At 36.8% G+C, this 14,490-nt stretch overlaps 1 protein-coding gene across 1 annotated transcript in view; it reads left to right on the top strand.

Moving 5' to 3' along the window:
* IPO5 (importin 5) overlaps positions 1 to 14,240 on the top strand; it is a 39,347-nt gene extending 25,107 nt beyond the window's left edge. Inside the window, exons 14-26 of the mRNA XM_004423126.3 lie at positions 154 to 372; positions 1,686 to 1,769; positions 3,720 to 3,852; positions 3,942 to 4,063; positions 5,760 to 5,856; positions 7,052 to 7,224; positions 8,238 to 8,349; positions 8,437 to 8,492; positions 9,569 to 9,691; positions 10,586 to 10,805; positions 11,425 to 11,653; positions 13,328 to 13,469; positions 14,095 to 14,240. Of these exons, the coding sequence (XP_004423183.1) occupies positions 154 to 372; positions 1,686 to 1,769; positions 3,720 to 3,852; positions 3,942 to 4,063; positions 5,760 to 5,856; positions 7,052 to 7,224; positions 8,238 to 8,349; positions 8,437 to 8,492; positions 9,569 to 9,691; positions 10,586 to 10,805; positions 11,425 to 11,653; positions 13,328 to 13,469; positions 14,095 to 14,181 (1,797 nt within the window). The 3' untranslated portion in view covers positions 14,182 to 14,240. The remainder of the gene's footprint in view (positions 1 to 153; positions 373 to 1,685; positions 1,770 to 3,719; positions 3,853 to 3,941; positions 4,064 to 5,759; positions 5,857 to 7,051; positions 7,225 to 8,237; positions 8,350 to 8,436; positions 8,493 to 9,568; positions 9,692 to 10,585; positions 10,806 to 11,424; positions 11,654 to 13,327; positions 13,470 to 14,094) is intronic.
* Positions 14,241 to 14,490: the final 250 nt, after the last annotated feature.

Genomic DNA, 14,490 nt, shown 5'->3' with positions numbered 1-14,490 from the left:
TTAAATTTACTCCAAAACCTACAGTCTCCGCTCTGACTGCTGGCGGGTGGTCTTAACCTGCTATTTCAGGAAAGCATTTAGGGACTTGAAGGCAGTATTTTTCCACTATTTCTTCATTTACATAATTTATTGTGTGCATCTTCCTTCTCCTAGTTGATTCAAAAAGGCACCAAGTTAGTTTTGGAACAAGTTGTGACATCTATCGCATCAGTTGCAGATACTGCAGAGGAAAAATTTGTCCCCTACTATGACTTATTTATGCCATCACTAAAGCACATTGTTGAGAATGCAGTTCAAAAGGAACTCAGACTTCTCAGAGGAAAAACTATTGAATGCATCAGCCTCATTGGTCTGGCTGTTGGGAAGGAAAAAGTAAGTGATTTGTAGTACGTTGAATTTACTGTGTGTAATTTGGCTATGGATGGGAGGCATTAAGAGTTTTTTCCTTCTGATAAATGGTTTTTTGGATGCTTGTCTTTTTCTATCATCTTACAGTACTCCTATTTTATATATAAATAAATTGTTGCCTTTGTTTTTTCATTGTTAATATTAAGGTTTCTTCTTAACTCAGTTATGCTCTTGAAACCTCCCCCTTTCCCTACTGCATGTACAGTCTACCTCTTGGGAGGCATGTGGAGTTCAAGATCCATATGTTTAGTTTCACCCATTTAAACATGTGCTTTGAAACATTCCAGTTGCTTTCCTGTTAATCCAAAAATCATCAAGTGACTTAAGAGAGAAATATATATACATATAGCCCTTCAGAAAATAATTAGCAAGGACCATTGCCTGTGTGTTTTTCTTCCCAGCCAACATGTCAGAGTTTTCAAAACTAATCCAAAAGAAATTCCTCTGTCTCAGCCCCTCATGTTGTGATTCTCAGAACTGTCAACATAGAACCTCTCTGGTCTCCTCCAAAATCAGCATCAGTATTTTTTTTTTTTTTTTTTTTAAAGATTTTATTTATTTATTTTTCCCTCCAAAGCCCCAGTAGATAGTTGTATGTCATAGCTGCACATCCTTCTAGTTGCTGTATGTGGGACGCAGCCTCAGCATGGCCGGAGAAGCGGTGCGTCGGTGCACGCCCGGGATCCGAACCCGGGCTGCCAGCAGCGGAGTGCACGCACTTAACCGCTAAGCCACGGGGCCGGCCCAGCATCAGTATTATAAATTTTTTTCTATGGGACACTGAGAACCTAACCAATAAAACTTTTTTATGTTCCACAGTCTATATATCTGGCTTTCCACCTATCTTTGAAACACTGCCTGTTTATACAATGGAGATTGCCAGAACTACACCGAGAGTTAAATGAAAATCATATAGTTCTCTGGAGCAATCCAAAATTTTCTTTCTAGATTTGGGTTATCTTTTTGCTGTTAGAAACACATAAGCCATAGACTGAAACTTGATGCCATTAGAAGTATCTTTATACAGCAATTCCCTTTGACCGTCACTGGAAAATGTATTTCCCTAGAAAGAGCTCTAAGTCCATTGCAATATAGGTGAAAAGTTTTCCATGTTATATTTTTATCTGATCGGTTATGATCCATGTGGGAAATGTAACTGGTTTTTTTGGAAAGTTTTGTTATTACACAAGAAACAAAATTGGGTAGCAATGAGTGCCTCGTCGATTTGATATATCTGAGCAAAATTGATGTTGATTTTCTCAAATATTTTCTTCCAGTTCATGCAAGATGCATCAGATGTGATGCAGCTATTGTTGAAGACCCAGACAGACTTTAGTGATATGGAAGATGATGATCCTCAGGTAAAGCAGCCTCCACACATTCATGTTGGTCCATTTAGGAGTTGCGGATAGCGCAAGGTTAAATGTACTGAAAGAAATTGAGGGCCCCCGCCCCTGTGGCCGAGTGGTTAAAGTTCCGCGTGCTCCATTTCAGCAGCCCGGGTTTGCAAGTTCGGATCCTGGTTGCAGACCTACTCCACTCACCAGCCATGCTGTGGTGGTATCCCACATACAAAAAAATAGAGGAAGGTTGGCACAGATGTCAGCTCAGGGCGAATCTTCCTCAGCACAAAAAAAAAAAAAAAAAAGAAAAGAAATTGAGTGATAGGTTTCTTGAGATAATTTTAACTCCTAGTTTCAGAGACATTCTTCACTGGTTTTCCTTATACTTCTCATGCCGTTATTTTCTCAGTTTGTTGTAGGCTTCTCCTCTCCTCTGACTCAAGTTTTTGGTGCTCTTGAGAGTTCTACTGTCCTAGGCTCTCTTATCCCCTCACTCCCCTTGAGCAATATCATCCATTATCATGGCTTAAGTTTTCCTCTATATGCTTGTGACTTCCAGATCTTTCTCTGAATTCAAGATTCATTTATCTAACCACTTACTAGACATCTACATTTAGAAGTCTCCTGGCCCTTTGAATGCCACGTGACTTCCTTCCCGTCTCAAAAGAAGACTTTGTACAGAAGCCCAACAATCTTAGAACTTGCTGTGCTCTCCTCTCTCTGCCTGTGAACAAATAAACATTCCTTTAGCTTAGAAAGAATCCTCCCTCGCTCAACTTGGCTAACTCCTGCTCATGTTTCACGTCCTGTATAAGTCTTGATGGTGGGTACTTATGACACGGTGTTGTAATAACACCTTAGATGTCTGTCATAATCTTAATAGTATTCACAATGCCTAACATATAATAGGCATCAATAAATAGTTGTTGAATTAAATTTTGATTTTACCCAGCCACACTAATTACTTCCCATAGGTTAAATAGGAAAAGAAAATAAGCAGGTTAGAGTATAATATAAAGAGTATGTGTTTATGTGTTTTAATAGTATACAAAATAGTACCCAAGTGTACATGTATCTTAGTATGTATATGAATAACTAGCTAGAAGGATACTTACCAAACTGCTAGTGGGAGGAAGCCCGAGGGACTGTGAGCTGGGAGGGGGGCTGTAAGGACCGTGCTGTCTTGTTCACCTTTGTATCAGCGTGTAGTAGAATGCCTGCCATCTGGAAAAAACACGGCATATGTGTGGAATGAATGGACTTCATTTTTACACTTAAAATTGGTTTGTTTGGTTTTATTTTTTAAATTAGGAGTGGGTAGTATATGTGTGTGTGCACACATGTGAGATTAACAGATATTGGGGAGTAAAAATCACTTTGTGGGTTACAGAGATGATGAATTAGAACCAGATTCTCTGTAGGTAATTTGCAGATTATTAAGTCCATGTAAGCACAGTAGTAGGAGAAGAGGTGTCTTAAATATACCCAGCCGCTTATGCAGAAAATTAAAACAGGTAAAAGAAAGGGATATTTTGTTTCTTGGGTGTTAGTAAATGTTTAATGAATGGAATGCTAGGCAGTAGGGATACAAAGTCAAGTAAGATATGTTCCTACTTTCAAGAATATTAGTGCCTAGGAGTTAACATGTTTAAGTGGTTTTATTTACATGATTCAGATGCTATTAGAGGAAATTATGTATTACTTGAGAGGAGGAAGACAATAGACACAGTCCTGCTCTCTGTCTTTTCCTCACCCACTGTCTATATCCCAATGGAGAGGTTCACAGTGATTTTGTTATTGTTTCTGAACATTTTAAGTATATGACCTTAGAAAATGCACTTGTTGCTTAAAGAGCCGTGAATGTAAAATAAAAAATTGTTTCTATGAAATAGGGAAATGGCTTTATGATGTCTTATTTACCCCTTGTTTTTAAATCAATTTTAATTTAATTGTAATTTTTCCCCCCAGATCTCTTACATGATCTCAGCATGGGCCAGAATGTGCAAAATCCTTGGAAAAGAATTCCAGCAATACCTTCCAGTGGTTATGGGGCCTTTGATGAAGACAGCTTCAATTAAGCCTGAAGTAGCCCTTTTAGATAGTAGGTGTCTTCATGAGGACATAGCAATTGTAAAACTTCTGTCTTTGTTGTTATTTTTAATGTGAATTTGTTTTCTTCCCTGTTAATAGCCCAAGACATGGAGAATATGAGTGATGATGATGGTTGGGAATTTGTGAACCTTGGAGATCAGCAAAGTTTTGGTATTAAAACTGCAGGACTAGAAGAAAAGTCAACTGCTTGTCAGATGCTGGTAAGTGATTATAATGTTTACTAAACTTTGTTTTACAACTTCTCATAATATATTTATATACATTTCACAGGAGTGTTTTTCATAGATGCTAAAGAAATTATTTTGAAGAGCTAGTAATATATTCTTTAAAAAATAAAATGTTCTAGAAACCTTTTGACCCAACATTTCCATTCCTGGATTTCCATCCTCAAGAAATCATGTGGATAAAAACCTTTCATTATCAGTGCTCTTTGTAATAAAAAAAAAAAAAAAAAAATGAAAAAGCCCGATTGCCTGTTATTAGGAAGATGATGAATAATTACTGTACCCTGGAGTATTATGCAGCCGTTACAAAGCTACATGAGGACAAGGATTTTTGTCTGTTTCGTGCTTAGTGAATAATAGATGGCCAAGGAATATTATTTTGAACAAATGAACAAAAGTGTGTCGTAATGTTAAAAACAAAACTGTATGATTTCAGTTGTGTAAAAAAATAAACATGGTAGGAAAATCAAAATGTTTACAATGATTATCTCTTATAGTCTTATGGGGTCTGTGTTTAAGTTCTCTTTCTTTGAGGTCTTCTTTTTTTTTCCCCCCTTTATGAGCGTGTTTTATAGACAGTGAAGGATAATATATTTTTTAAAAGATAAAATTAAGAGATTATGGAATATTAACAAATTTAGCAGTTAAGCCTAAATAAAAGTTAATGGCTCAAAGTTTATTTTGTATTAATAAAGCATTATTGTGTTCTCTAATTCATTAACTGTATATTTCTTGAACTTACTCTTATCAATACTTAGTGCCTGTAATTTTATAAATATTTTGGATTTTTGTGGTGACTTTCTCAGCTGGAGAGCAAATACAAATGTAACATCTGTAAACAAAATTATCAAATCTTTTAATGTAGTGGGAAAGAATAAAGAAACAATTATTTTAAAAACAGCACTGTGTTTTTCGGTTTCAGTATTGAAAATGATTTTTTTAAAAATACAAAATAACATAAGCCTGTTTGCTGCAAATTGACAAAGTAAATGATATGCCACAATTAAGTTTTCAGGTTTGTTATATCTTTTTTTGGTGAGGAAGATCAGCCCTGAGCTAACATCCATGCCAATCCTCCTCTTTTTGCTGAAGAAGACTGGCCCTGAGCTAACATCTATTGCCAATCCTCCTTTTTTTCCCTTTTTCTCCCCAAGGCCCCAGTAGATAGTTGTATGTCTTAGTTGCACATCCTTCTAGTTGCTGTATGTGGGACGCGGCCTCAGCGTGGCCGGACAAGCGGCGCATCGGTGCGCGCCTGGGATCCGAACCCGGGCTGCCAGTAGTGGAGTGCGTGCACTTAACCGCTAAGCCACAGGGCCGGCCTCTTTTATATCTTTTAAAATTATTTTTTCTTAATTAAGTGGTATATTTTGTTTGAAGTGTTTTTGGAGTGCTGAAACTTTTGATAAATTCTCACACACAAAAAATAAAAATATGGAGTATTTCAGGTTTGAATGACAATACATACTACAGTCATTTCATAGCCCTTTCCCATTTTACAATTCTTTTTAGAATTAGAGGACTAATTTGACAGTCCTGCATGCTGCTCTAAATGTAATTCTAGTCAGGATACAACATTCTGTGGTCCTTATGATTTTGCTCTTTGTTAATAAATATTAATACTTATAAACTAACATGGATCTTGATTTCTTTTTCAATACTTTGGTTTCAGGTTTGCTATGCTAAGGAGTTAAAGGAAGGCTTTGTGGAATACACTGAACAGGTTGTCAAACTGATGGTCCCTTTACTGAAATTTTATTTCCACGATGATATCCTACAATTTTTGAACACAAAACTTGTCTAGGTTTAGTTAAATTGTAGCTTGTTCAAATATTACCTTTGTATTAACTGAAGCGTGTAACACCATTATTGTTTGTGTTTGCCCTGACTATAGTTTCAGACTGTAAACTTGGTTCTTTGCATGTGCCTTTGTTTCACTGTGCCAAAAACATGAAAAAGAAACTGTTACCTAGCCTCTAGTTGACAGTTTTCTGTGGACCACTGAAGGATTTTAAACATTGGCATTTTATTAACAGATGTTTACAATTGTATATAATTGCTACTTTTCCCCAATATCTTTTGGTAATGTTAAGAAAGTGAGACCTTTCTTATAGGTGAGAGACCCACTGATACTTAACTTTCTGTGGCACAGAATCTTACATTTCAAATGTGGATAGCACCTTTGGGGAGAAACATCTCTTGGTAAATCTACATGTTAAATGTGTTCCTCCTCAACATAATGATAGTAGTGATTAATATGTGTAGCTACATCGTTATGCCTTTATACATACACACACAGTTTCATAGATGGGTAAAAAAAAATGTCAGCCCAACGGAATGGTAGAGCCCAGACCCAAAGCCAGATCTGCTTGCCTCCAGAGCCTCTTGGTTGTAGTTCCTCATGCAGTGTTCTGTAGTGGCATCCTTTACGGAAGACGGTTTTTGCCCAGCAGAGACTTCCCATGATGCCAGAGGACGTAGCAGAATTGTTTTTAAGAGGAAGTCTCAAGACCTTATTTTACAAATGATATTAGATAGGGAGAGGCAATTAAACTTTATTGAAAACTGAAGAGGCTAGTGCAGGAAGAGACCCTCAATAGCTTTCTCAGTCAAGTCATAGCTTTAGTTGCATTTGTTAGAAGCATGTTTTACTGAAAGTTTTGAGGTGAGTACATCCTGAGACCTGCTGTAAGGGCCCCAGGTCCTTCCACAGTCATTTATGTTTTGGGGTTACATTTGAGTGCTCATTCCTGCTATATTGTCAGTGATAGGAGAGACAGGAGGTATGTCTTATGGGCAGGGAGACATCTATTTTTATACATATGTTATATTTAACACAGGCTCTTGGGTAACAGTCTTAGATAAACAGAAGTTACCTGGCACTTCACTTAATTCAGTGAGCACTTGAACGTTTAAGTAAGCAAAGTGATAGAACAGTTGATTATATTTTCTTAACAATAAAACGTGTTCGAGTGGCAGCAGCAGAATCCATGCCTCTTCTCCTGGAATGTGCGAGAGTTCGTGGTCCTGAGTATCTCACACAGATGTGGCATTTCATGTGTGATGCTCTGATCAAGGCCATTGGCACAGAACCAGATTCAGATGTCCTCTCAGAAATAATGCATTCTTTTGCAAAGGTAAATACTTTTTTCTCTTAAAAAGATGTAGGTTGTATGTTTATTTGTTAGTCTTGCTAAATAAATTGGGGGTTTTTTTGTGTGTGTGCTATAACAAATGATTTTTTTTTACCAAAAATGTGCAGTTCTTTTCTATTTTAATATTTTGGTGTTGTCATTCTTTTTGTTTGTTTTTTTTTTTTTAAGAGTAGCTACTCTTGTATTCCAGTCTTGATTAGTTTCCACCGTCATTTACCTAATAATCCAACTACAGAAGCTTGGGTATCATCTCCAACTCTTGTCTAGTTTCTGTCCTATTCTCTCTCCAAAATTGCTGTTTTTTTCCCCATTGCCTTGTCTCCTCTTTGTGCTGTTGCAATAGCCTCACTTGGTCTACTCCGGAGATCTCTCGCTCCTTTCCTACCAGTTCATTCTCCTTTTCTAAAGCATTAACTTGCTCTTTATTTGAGTCACTCCCCTTCCCATATTCCTGCTCACCTCCATTGCTCACAGCTCCATAGCTTGCTCCAGAGTTTGTTTTAACAGTTCTTCAGCATCTTTATTTGTCCTCATTTACCCTCCCGCAGTTCAAAATTTCTTCTTTTTTTCCAAAGGACACGTGCTTCCATACTTTTGCCTGTATGATTCCCTGCACCTGTAATGCCCTTCCAGGGCAGACTTATACCCTTTCTCCAGTGCTGTCTTGGTGCAGAGTGTGTATTGTAGTAATTGAGCTCCTTAGAAGCTGGTCGGTCTGTTTCATCTTTGAATCCTCAGCACTTAGCATAATGCCTGGCACTTAAGATGTGCTCAGGACATGTTTAAAAGAAAAATATTTTAAAAATTCTTCTAAATTACTGGCATGGTAACAAATACAAACCAAGTATATCTACTCATTTAATCATTAATCTTCCAGGGTACTGAGTTATGTTAATTTTTCTCATGCTTCCTTGTGATTCTTAATGGAATTTAACATTTGACTCTGAAAACCCTTAGATCTTATAGGTTGCTTTCTTTCCTCAACCTCATTTTAGTGCATTGAAGTAATGGGAGATGGATGCCTTAATAATGAACACTTTGAAGAATTGGGAGGTATATTGAAAGCTAAACTCGAAGAACATTTTAAAAATCAAGAATTGCGGCAAGGTAAGTTTTCCACGCTTTTATTTCTGAATGTAATCCTTGACCATTTTGGCGACCATTTAAAAAGACCTTTATTTGGGTGTGTTTTAGTTAAAAGACAAGATGAAGACTATGATGAACAGGTGGAAGAGTCACTACAAGATGAGGTAAACTGTCCCTTCAGAATTTAATCTACATGAGCATCTGCATCTGGAAGATTAGTAAATGCTTAAGTTTCTGATTCATCTGACTTGTCATTCTGATGTGATTATCCATAATGTGTACAGAAGAATCAGATGTGTGTATTTTGTTGATAAATTTAGAGAATAAGTAATTTGAAATTAGCTGATGTGTTTGGATGCTGTGTGTGCATTTTGTTGTAATCCCTCATAAAAGCACTTTGGAGTTCACCCAGTATTTTCTTTTGCATAACTCCTCGAAACAACCCTTTGTATTTGGTGATGCTTTCACCATTTTAAAGATGCGTGAACTCAAACTCCGATGTTAAGTGACTGCCTAAAGCCACACACTGTTGACAGTCTAGGGCTTAAGGCCAGATCTTTCTGTACCATGAGCTGTCTTTCTACTGGACACAGAATAATGCAAATTTCCTTATAAATAATACACATGCAGAGGTTGATAGAATTATTCTTCACCTTGTTACTCTATTCTCTCCTCATCAAACCACTTGATGCCATCAAACGTATTTCCACCGTGTATTTAGGGTCCAGAATATGTGGCATGTGGCCATCTGGTAGACCACTGCTAACATGTGCAGGTCATCTCAGTTCTCTGCAGGGTTCTCACGTGCTGACATACACAAATTGCTCTCAGGGATGAGTTGGATGTTTTAAGTAACTGACCCCACATCTCCCCACCATCCTACTCCAAAATTAGAAACATTCTTGCAGAAAACAAAAAATAATAATACTAAAGTTAAAAACACTTCTGTTTTAGAACTTTGAAATTTGGGATAATTTTTCAACCATATATTTTTTAAGTATGTTCCAAGAAAAGTGCAGTAAGTGCAGTACTTGCCATACAGCTTTATCTTTCCGTAGGCAGGTAAGAGACATGATGCACAATCGTTGAGGTAACCTCAGTCTCTAGCTGTGCTCTTAAGACAGTGATGAGAAATTAATTTTCTGCATTTCTTAGAATTTTTTAATAGATGTTCCGTTAATAATAGTGGAGATACTTTTTAATGCATATGGGTGTGTTTTTCTTATTTTATTTTTTTTAGGATGATAATGATGTTTATATTCTGACCAAAGTGTCAGACATTTTACACTCAATATTCAGTAGCTACAAGGAAAAGGTGTTACCATGGTTTGAACAGCTGCTTCCACTAATTGTCAACCTAATTGTAAGTGTTACCTCTCTGACAGTTATTTTAGATAGTTGACCTGGAATTCTTTTATTGTAACATTTGAAAACTTAACACTTGCAGGTTAAAATGGATCTTTGAAATCATGAGTTTCTACTATACACCTTTAATTTTATCAAGTTTATTGCATTGCCCTGGATATTTTCTCACTGAGTATATGCTTGAAGTTTGCTAATTAGGTTTTCCGTAGTTCAATGAAATTATAATGCATTTTAAAGATACAAGTGATTTTTCTTTATTTCAGATTATCTATGCCCTGCTAAATTAATAAATGGAGACAGAATGATTACTTTTTTTTATTGGACCCTAGAGAATTCAGTTAATGTACAACCAGCAATCATAGATGCTGGATGATGGCTTATATGTTCAATTTTTTAAAATATATTATAAATTAAAACCAGTCATCAGATGTTTGTCCCTTTTTTGGCTTTCAGTTCTGTGTTTTATTACATTTAGCAGTGCAGTACATTTTTCAAAAGATTTAGGCATGTATGACTTAGCCTGTTGAATGAATACTATAAAGTTAAGATTCTTGCAGTTTTTATTGTTTTTTAAATACAGCGTTAACATTATCTTTTCTATAAAGTAAATGTGTATACATTGCTGCTACTGTAATGTAAGTTCTTCCTGGTATATGGTAATGTCAGGTTGTGGAATTCTGTAACAAATCACGCAAGTCTTTTAAACCTATGCTTTATTAAATTTGTGTAGTAGTTTGAGGATTGTTATTCACAACAAGTGATTGTTACTGTGTCGTTTTTCATTGCCTGTACCAGGAATATCCATGTGAGCTGTTAGTCTGTACGTGAATATTTATTTCTTTACATTCTTTATGTACTTCAATAGTCAAAGCTTAAAAACCTCTCTCTATAGTGTCCACATAGACCATGGCCAGACAGACAGTGGGGATTGTGCATCTTCGATGATGTCATAGAACACTGTAGTCCAGCCTCATTTAAATATGCAGAATATTTCTTAAGGCCAATGCTCCAATATGTATGTGACAACAGCCCAGAAGTCAGGCAGGCAGCTGCGTATGGCCTAGGAGTCATGGCACAGTATGGCGGAGATAACTATCGTCCTTTTTGTACAGGTACTTTTGTTTATTTGGTTCCATGCATTTCATTCCAGACATCCCTTTTATCCCTACCTTGTTCTCTTTTCCACACCCCCAAACATTATATTCTTACTTCTGCTTTATTCTCTTTCCCTTTTGCAAACACCTCATCTATAGCATTTATGAATTTAGCCTCTATTCTCATAGAAATGGAAATGAAATCTGAGTGGAATCAGAGCCTCCCCACCTCGATCCTCCAGAGTACAGTTCATTTTGGGGTTGGGGGGTATACCACAGCCCTAACATAGGGCTTTTAAAATATACTGGGGTCTTTTTAAGTTTAGCACGAGAATATAGTAGGTGGCTTTTAAAAGCTTGAGTACCCAGAGGTGATCAGGAGTGTCAATCTGGAGGCTCCTGACCTCTTGGGGTCTCTAAGTGAGTAGAGTGCTGGGGCTCCAGGCTGTACTGGGCCTGTCTCCCTTTCCTGACTGTGTCTGTGATTCTATAGCCAAGAAGACAAAACGTTCCTTACACTTGAACATTTCTTCACAGTAATCGATAACTGGTCCAAAGATGAAAGGAGGAAATATTTATGTTCATTTGCATGAAAATGTGAGATTTTAACTGACCTTTTTTTAAATGCTTATTTTAGAAGCACTTCCACTGCTGGTAAGAGTTATTCAGTCTGCTGATTCTAAGACCAAAGAAAATGTCAATGCTACAGAGAACTGTATCTCAGCAGTAGGGAAAATTATGAAGTTCAAGCCCGACTGTGTGAACGTTGAAGAAGTCCTCCCACACTGGTTGTCTTGGCTTCCGCTACATGAAGACAAAGAAGAAGCCGTTCAGACTTTCAGTTATCTGTGCGACCTGATTGAAAGGTAAGAAAGAGGACAGATAGACCTTATTTCCTTCCCCTTCACATAAACCAGTGCTTGCTGTGCACAGCTCTCTGATGTATAGGTTTATAGTAATGCAGTCTTTGTAAATTGTACTAGGAAACCATATCACAGTTAAGATGGCCTTACAATCAGATTTAATTTTGAGTTATTCTTTATGGAATTAAATTCAACAGATGAAGCATCATGGAACATGATGTTTTAAGAAGATTCCCTTTTAATGTTGTCGCCCACCCCATTTATTTATTTGTTTGGCTTTAGTTTTATTTTATTTTTTCAGCTTTACTGAGGTATAATTGACATATATCGTTTATTAGTAGAATGAGATTGAAGTACACTGTTAGTACCATATTTTTACCCTCCTAAATTCTGGTGTGTGTGTGTTTTTTTTATTCTTTTGGACTCAAGAATCAGTGGTGTGGGCCGGCCATGTGGCTTAGCGGTTAAGTGCTCGCATTCCGATGCTGGCGGCCCGGGTTCGGATCCCGGGTGCGCACCAATGCACCGCTTCTCCGGTCATGCTGAGGCGGCGTACCACATACAGCAACTAGAAGGATGTGCAACTATGACATACAACTATCTACTGGGGCTTTGGGGGAAAAATAAATAAATAAGTAAAATTTTTAAAAAATTTTAAAAAAAAAGAATCAGTGGTGTAAGGAAAGTATACCAGACGGGTAATCAAGATCTGGCCCTGGGCTCTGGTGTTAGTAATTCTATTTTGTGCCCATGAGTGTATCTAAGAATTGCAACGACCTGGAGGGTATAGAAGCTATCAAATCAAAGGCATGTTCTTTGGTGCCTGTTTTTCTAAGTCCTACTTCCCCTAAATATTAGATCTGAGCTCTGTCACTATTAATTACTACTTTATGAATAAATCCAAATTGATGAATAAATCCAAGGGCTACAACCACTTATCTCCTGGAAGTTGTAGAAATAGGCCAGTGGGCATATTACCTTCATGCCTGTTTAAGTTCACACGAATACTGCGTGTGAGTCTTCCCACTGAGAACATCATTAAGGAATGTGATGGCCATCCTGGAGACTACACTCTCCTTACCTGCTCCTGCCTCTGAAGTGACCAGTTCTCCATCATGCTGTTTGATCATCTCCCTTGGAAATGACTACTCTGAAATTCTCTTAATAACAAAGACTGGAATTCTAATTAAATTCACTCTTAGCGTTTCTTTCCATTAAACTTGCCTGGAGTTTATGTCCCAGCTTTTTCTCGAAAAGCCCATATATCTTTTTGAACTTCGAATTTATTTTAGAAACCATTTTATAGTATCTAAATAAAATTTGTGTTGAGAAACTGTTATTCTTAGTTATATCTTATTTTTTTTTAATAAGTTATAAATTATGTATAAAGCACTTAGAGCATTCTTTTGTTTGGCCCTTAAAACAACCCTGAGAGATGAGCCAAGTATTTTTCCTAATTTACGTGGGAAGAAACTGAAGAGCTAATAAGTAAAATTAGCAGATTTTCTTCCTACTGAATTTAAAAGGCAGTTGATTTTAGTGAATGCATAATCATTTTATAAAGATCTTATGACAAAATTCAGTGTTGGGGGAGGGGTTGAGGGAAAATGTGAGTGCTTGCATGATTTCTCCTTATAATTTTCATTTATACTGGTTTTCTTCTCTTTCTTTTGTCAGTAATCACCCAATAGTTCTTGGCCCAAACAATGCCAATCTGCCCAAAATATTTGGTATAATTGCAGAAGGAGAAATGCATGAGGCAATTAAACATGATGATCCTTGTGCCAAACGTCTGGCTAATGTAGTTCGCCAAGTACAGGTAAGCTGATTTGGTTAACCTGGGGAAGGGGAAATAAAATGTTTTGGGGGGTTTTTTTCCCCCCATAGTCTTTCATATAGGAAGAAGGAAATAGAAATCCAATAAGCTAAGGAAATTTCATTTTTGTATTCTGTTGTCTCCAAACCTCAAATGGTTAATATATAATCTAGCCATATGTTCTCATTATTTATTAAAACTAAAACATTTGTCTTAAATATGAGACATTTTGAACCCTCCAGTTGGTGCTTAGCACATACTCATGTAAAAGTTTTTCTGCATATCTCTAAAGAAAAAAAATGAGATTTGAATAGTAAATGAGCTGTTAGCTACTAAAGTTTTTTAAATGATTTTTAGTCCTTAAATTCCTGTGTTTTGGTTACTTGAATGTGTCATCTACCTAGTGTAGCTTTATCAGTGCAAAAATAAATGAAGAAAACTTATTGTAAGTGAAGTGAACTTTAAAGAAATGAACAGACTTCTTGCTTTTACAATGATGCTCATCAAATTGATCTACCTGGAAAGAAAGTATTTTGGAATTATTATAGTCTACCTAATGATAATTATTGAAATACTTCAAAAGGACCATTTCACCAAATCTAAATCTGTGAAAATGTTTTTTCCCTAGACTTCTGGAGGACTGTGGACTGAATGCATAGCACAGCTCAGTCCCGAGCAGCAGGCAGCCATACAGGAGCTCCTGAACTCTGCTTGAAGGGCCTTAATATCACCACCAGAAAACTAACTCCAAATAAAGGTTTACCCTTTTGTTTAGGTTTCCTTGTTTTGTTTTTGAGCAAAAGAGAATGGTAGAGTTGTGTGTAGGCCATTCTTCTGCAAAGCCACAACAGCAGGAAGAGAAGCACTGGGGTTCAGAATGGTGTTTAAATGGATTTCTGTTATACCACTGAAGAAGTTCCCTGTAAGCCCTAGAGTAGCACTGAAGAGTATTTTTCTATTGGTATAGCCCACCCATTGAAGGTGAAAGGGAAATAAAATTAATTTTTCTCATTAGACATAAGGA

The sequence above is a fragment of the Ceratotherium simum genome, chromosome 10 (genome assembly GCF_057802395.1).
Source record: "Ceratotherium simum simum isolate JZ-2026a chromosome 10, ASM5780239v1, whole genome shotgun sequence".
NCBI classification, from domain to species: domain Eukaryota; kingdom Metazoa; phylum Chordata; class Mammalia; order Perissodactyla; family Rhinocerotidae; genus Ceratotherium; species Ceratotherium simum.
This window is presented reverse-complemented; position numbering and strand designations above follow the sequence as displayed.